The sequence below is a fragment of the Chiloscyllium plagiosum genome, unplaced genomic scaffold (assembly GCF_037043375.1).
Source record: "Chiloscyllium plagiosum isolate Xiang-an unplaced genomic scaffold, Cpla_swu_hap1 HiC_scaffold_19, whole genome shotgun sequence".
Lineage (NCBI taxonomy): Eukaryota > Metazoa > Chordata > Chondrichthyes > Orectolobiformes > Hemiscylliidae > Chiloscyllium > Chiloscyllium plagiosum.
The window spans coordinates 77,011,733-77,018,232 of NW_028270157.1; the positions used below are offsets into that span (position 1 = coordinate 77,011,733).

Genomic DNA, 6,500 nt, shown 5'->3' on the forward strand with positions numbered 1-6,500 from the left:
GGCTGTCCCACTGTAGTTCCTGGCCTCATGCAGTGTATGGAAGTCTAGGATGAGGACTTCATCCTTCCTTTGCTGTGGTTCTGTTCGCCGAGCTGGAAGTTTTTGTTGCAAACGTTTCGTCCCCTGGCTAGGCGACATCATCAGTGCTTGGGAGCCTCCTGCGAAGCGCTTCTTTGATGTTTCCTCCGGTGTTTATAGTGGTCTGTCCCTGCCGCTTCCGGTTGTCAGTTTCAGCTGTCCACTGTAGTGGTTGGTATATTGGGTCCAGGTCGATGTGTTTGTTGATGGAGTTTGTGGATGAATGCCATGCCTCTAGGAATTCCCTGGCTGTTCTCTGTCTGGCTTGCCCTATGATAGTAGTGTTGTCCCAGTCAAATTCATGTTGCTTGTTGTCTGCGTGTGTGGCTACTAAGGATAGCTGGTCGTGTCATTTCGTGGCTAGTTGATGTTCATGTATGCGGATTGTTAGCTGTCTTCCTGTTTGTCCTATGTAGTGTTTTGTGCAGTCCTTGCATGGTATTTTGTACACTACATTAGTTTTGCTCATGTTGGGTATCGGGTCCTTCGTTCTGGTGAGTCAATGATCTCTCGGATACTTCCTTCAGCAAAAAATCCAAGAATTGAACTTGGTAGATATTTCAAAATGCTACTGAGTTGCTCTCTGAACTTGGACTGTGTTGCCATGTAAATAAATGTGTTTGTGCAGCAACTTAAATTCAGCAGCATGTATCCAACTTGTTGAAATATGTATTCAGAATTATTGTAACCTCCAGGATCTGTTCCTGCAGTGATGTAATATAAGAATTCGATAATATACACCAACCACAGAAGTATAAAGATGCCAGATATGGTGAAGAGTAAAATCACAGACTTCCTCCTGCTCTCCACTTCTGGGTCATTGTGATTCTCTCCCTTGTTCTGACCCTTCAGTCCCTGACGAACCTGACTAGCAACTAAAATATGTCTGACTGTCAGAGCATTGAGCAACAGAATTAAAGTGAATGGTAACAATGGGGTCAAGATTTTATCAAACCAGCCAAATACCACCCATTCAGGATCAGTGAAACAATTTGGTTTTACATCACAGAACCATGGTACATTATCAATTATCTGTCCAGGTTTATATATAAAGTAGAAGGGGACATTTTTTAAACAGAGCATAATGCAGGTTGTTGCTAGAACCAGTGTTGCAGTTTTCTCAGTGCAATATTTGGTTTTTAGCTTCTGGCAACAAATGGCCACAAATCGGTCAAAGGAGAAAGTCACAGTAAACCAGACTGAACAGTTTGTGGCTGCACGAATCAGCATGCTCATAATACTGCATACAGGTGTGATGTTCAGGAAAGATCCTGGGAAATAATAATAATTGATCCGGCTCAGGAAGACTTCTGTGATAATGAGTAATAGATCAGCCATTGCCATGGCCACCAGGTAACAGGTGGTGCATGATGAGAGGCCACACTTTCGATGAGACAGGATCACAATAGCCACTATGTTAACTGTAAGAAAAAGAAAGGTTTACAGACTGGAAATTAATGATGCCTGAACCAGACAGCAATGCCATGACTTTTCAAAAAACAATTAGTATATTTTTTGTTGTTGAAGGATAGTGTTTTGAATCTCAATCCTAACCCTAACCCAAACCAAGGAAGTTCATGGTGACAGGAGTTCCAACAAGAACATGTTTTATTATCATATTATGGAGCATTACATTGTGCTGCTGCTTATATGATCCTCCTTTCTCTTTTTGCTCTGGTTCACTCCCCACTATGAGATTCAATCATGAATCTTGCCTTGCTGAGTTTTTTTTACAAATTTTTCGAATGGAGTCCTGTACACAATGATTCATTGTGGGAAATGTTTCAGTTATAACTTCCCTGTATAAAAATGATTAATACACAATGACAAATATGCAGTTATTGTAAGCAAGGGGACATAAAAAAATGAGAGACCTGTAGATGCCCATGGAACCACAAATTTATGGAGTAAAATCAGAAATTAGCTCATCCACAGGTTTTCACATGTTCAGTATAATTGCAGTTACTATGACTGTGAGCAGAGTCTGGATTCATTCATCAAAGTGCCGAGATTAGTACCAGTTACTACCGCTAGGACATTTAATCAGGGATCCACATTGAATTGTACTAGAACTGTATGATTCTATAACCATAACCAATTGTCTGTGTAAAAGCACCAGAAGCAAAGGCAGCATTCCTGATCCACAGAGCTACAAGACTTTGTTTTGGGAGGAAAGCAAATTAGCAATAAATAAACAACATATTTCAAATCACACTATAGTACTGAGACCTTGCACTAAAGAGAATTGTATACAGATTGTCCAGCAGTATAATTTTTAGTAAATAGTAAATAAATGTTTCCCTGGGAATTCATCAGACCTGAAAAATATAAAGGTATTTAATTTTGTGTGCTTTTATAAATTCTTTAACTTTTATAACAATGACATGAACAGCAATGCTTGATTTCTGTACTCTATCCCAGTGACTCATGACATGATAAAGTCAACAATCAGCATAAAGACTTCTCAACTGATCGAATTCATAAAATAAAGAAAGCACAATGGGATACAGGGAGCATCCATCTGAAACACACATTTCAGAAAAAAAAACAAATTTGATTCACTCCAGTGGAATCCTGTAGAGCCGATGGATGTTCCCAGTAATACACTGACGCTGAAATATTGTCTTTCACTTTTCTCAGTCACTCAAAATTGTGGTGTCAAGAGCAGATCACAGGCTGGGAATCCTGCAGCAAGTAACTCACCTCCTGACTCCCCAAAGCCTGTCCACCATCTACAAGGCACAGGCCAGGAGTGTGATGGAATACTCCCCATTGGCCTGGATGGGGGCAGCTCCAACAACATTCAAGAGCCATGACACCATTCAGGACAAAGCAGCCAGCTAGAGAGACACTAGATCCTCAATCATTCACTGCACACACTGATGATGCATACTGCTTCCACCACTTATAGATGCAAACCAGCAACAGTCTTCTGAAAGTACTTTTCAAACCCACCAGCTCTACCACCAAGAAGGATCCCTGCAGCTGATGAATAGCAACATCACTTCCCAGAAATTACCCACCAAACCATACTCAGTGACAAATGTTCCTAATCATTGCCTTCCCCACACTCCCACTTGAAGTTTAACGTGATCATCAGACATACAGCATGTGACAAGATGTGGGTTTATAGAAGATTTGTTCTTTCCAGTTTCTCTTGAATAGAGATGTAATCAACCTCGTGCCCTGGTGTCTGCTGTATGAAAAGCAGAATGAATAGCTTTGGGCTTTTTAAACTTGGACAAAATAGAATGAATGGGTGCAGTCAGCCTATCACAGTTCGAGGGTTTTAATTTTTACTTTAATTTGTTGTAGTTGGTCTTTTTGGAGTTGAAGCTGTGAGATACAGCTCTCTCCCTCTCTCTCTCTGTCTCTTTCTCTGTCTCTGTCTCTCGCACTCTCTCTCTCTGTCTGTTTCTCACTCTCTCTCTCTCTCTGTCTCTTGCACTCTCTCTATCTGTCTGTTTCTCTCTGTCTCTCTCTCTCTCTCTCTGCTGCTGCAAAAAGTTTGAATTCTCTATTGCTAAATTCATTCTGTCTGGTTTTCCTTTCTCTTGGACTGAAATGGAAACAGCAAGTGAGGGAAATCTGTTGTACTGAATTTGCCTTTGCCAAGGCTGTGTTTATGGGCTACTGCAACATTGGAACAGTAGATGAGTATTAGTGAAATAGTATACCGTTGTATTAAGCCTTTTAAAGAGTTAAAGGTATACCAATTCTTTTTTATTTGTATTTCAACTGTAGGATAATCATAAAGAGTGTTTTGCTTAAAGCCAATAGTCTTACCAAACAAATCACACCTGGAACGCAACGCCTTCCACTTACCTTTAAATAAGATCAAAGTTAGGGCGTCGGTTGTATCCTTTATATGTTTTGATGGGGTTTGATCTGGCCCATAACAATCATGACTGGGTCTACATGGGTTTATCACCACTTTGTCACGTGTGGAAACCCTGCTTCCAACTTCTTTACAAAGGCCTCTGTCATTGTTGATGCCAGGCTCAATGTTCTTTGGCAGTGACCAGAGGCTCTCTGTTAGGCCCATTAATGCAGTGAATATTTCTCCTTTGTAAATGGCAGTACATCAGTGTTTTCAGCTACAGCACAACTCCTGTGCAACATTGTCATACACCTTCCAGTCTCACAGCCCCTTCCTTCTAAAGGACAAGGGCAGCAGATACAGTACATGGGAACACCGCCCCTGCAAGTTCCCATCCAAGCCATTCCCAATCCTGATGTGAATACATATCCATGTTCCTTCAGTGTCACTGAGTCAGAATTCTGGACTTTCCTTCCTGATTGTGGGTCTACCTACAGCACATGGACTGCAGTGGTTCCACAAGCAGCTCACCCCCACTTTCTCAAGGGTAACTGTGGATGGGCAATAAATGTCGGGTCCAGCTACAATGCTCACATCCCACAAATGATTTCAAATAAGAACTTCTCTTTCTGAGCTCTCTGTACACTTCAGCCCTGAAGGAGAGTTCTACTGAGCACCAAACTGTTTCTCAGTCCACAGATGCTGCCAGACCTCCTACTGCTTTCTATTCATTTGCACACTTTGTTCCATTAGTGAATGAATAGCACACATTCAGAGAGGCGGTAGGTTACAAACGTAGGTGTATGATTTGTTGGGGTCATAAGAATCCGAACAAAAAACACAAAAGCAAACACAAATCTGAAGCCTCCAGCCCCATTTTAAGTCATAAGAATAAATTCAGGATTCAGGAAAGTAACTCACTGAGCGGACACTGGTAGAACGGAAAACTCTGGCCAATCTGTAACACGGACATTCACAGAATGCACTCAGAGCGCTCCTCACACATGGACTTATACACGTTCTTTAGTTAAAGTTACTCACCAGGTATCCCAATGATAGCAAGAATTGGATAATAGATTTTCTTGATGGTATAGAATGTTTCCATGCTGTCCTGTACGAGACAATCAGTTAGCTGCAGAGAATCTCTCCCGATTATCTCGGAGGCTGTGCATTCCCACTGAAATCAATTTATAGGCTGGTGGACCTCCTCTGGGATGAGAGAGTTACACTTCCATTTAAAAAAAAACAGATTTCAAACTGGAGTGAAGTTTGTGCTCAAGTGTTTAGTTGAGAAATTGAGGTAAATAATTCCCAACGCTGGAAATTTTTGGTTTCCAAACAAAATTGAGCTACATCCTCCGAGAAATTAGAATGTTATTGTAAAGAGCATTGACATACCTCAAGGTCTCATGTCCCTTTATTGAAGTCATTCATTGTGATGATGACTAGGCAGTAGTTAGATTCCATGTGGTTCTGCTGTGGGCATTCAGTGAAGTGATGAAGGTGCATTACCAACTTCACAGTGCAGCATCAGACACTAATTCACCAACTGATGTGTGTGTGAAGGTGGGGTGGTGGTGAGGGGGCACGTGTGTCGGGGGGGGGGCACCTTCTCAAACACAAACCCTGTCTGATATCTCTCTCTCTCACACACACACACACACACACACACACACACACACAGAGCAAAGACCAAAGAAAATTACAGCATAGGAACAGGCCCTTCAGCCCTTCAGCCCTCCAAGCCTGCCCTGATCCAGATCCTCTATCTAAACCTATCTCCTATTGTCTAAGGAGCTGTGTCCCTCTGCTCCCTGCCCATTCATGTATCAGTCTCGATACATCTTAAACGATGCTATCGTGCCCACCTCTACCATCTCCGCTGGCAACGCATTCCAGACACTCACCACCCTCCGAGTGAAGAACTGTCCACACATATCTCCCCTAAACCTTTCCCCTCTCACCTTGAACTCGTGACCCCTAGTAATTATGACCCCTCTCTGGGAAAAAGCTTCTTGCTATCCACCCTATCTATATAAAATCTCATGATTTTGTAGACCTCAATCAGGTTTCCCCCTCAACCTCCGACTTTCTAATGAAAATAAACCTAATCTACTCAACCTCTCCTCATAGCTAGCACCCTCCATTCCAGGCAACATTCTGGTGAATCTCTTCTGCACCCTCTCCAAAGCATCCACATCATTTTGGTAATGTGGTGACCAGAGCTGGACGCAGTATTCCAAATGTGGCCAAACCAAAGTCTTATACAACTGTAACATGACCTGCCAGCTCTTGTACTCCATACCCCGTCCAATGAAGGACAGCATGCCGTATGCCTTCTTGACCACTTTACTGATCTCTGTTGCCACCTTCAGGGATCTGAACACCCAGATCTCTCTGTATATTAATTTTCCCCAGGACTTTCCCACTTATCTTGTCATTTGTTCTTGAATTGCATCTTTCAAAATGCATCACCTCACATTTGCCCAAATTGAACTCCATCTGCCATTTCTCCACTAAACTCTCCCATCTATCTATATTCTGCTGCATTCTCTGACAGTCGCCTTCACTATCTGCTACTCCACCAGTTTTAGTGCCATCT

At 42.2% G+C, this 6,500-nt stretch overlaps 1 protein-coding gene across 1 annotated transcript; it reads right to left on the reverse strand.

Moving 5' to 3' along the window:
• Positions 1 to 543: 543 nt before the first annotated feature.
• On the reverse strand, positions 544 to 5,003 carry LOC148146816 (putative G protein-coupled receptor 139). Its single transcript, XM_087996939.1, has 2 exons — positions 4,940 to 5,003; positions 544 to 1,499 (listed from the first exon to the last, which is right to left on the reverse strand). The coding sequence occupies exons 1-2, from the start codon at positions 5,001 to 5,003 to the stop codon at positions 544 to 546; spliced, it is 1,020 nt and encodes a 339-aa protein (XP_087853065.1).
• Positions 5,004 to 6,500: the final 1,497 nt, after the last annotated feature.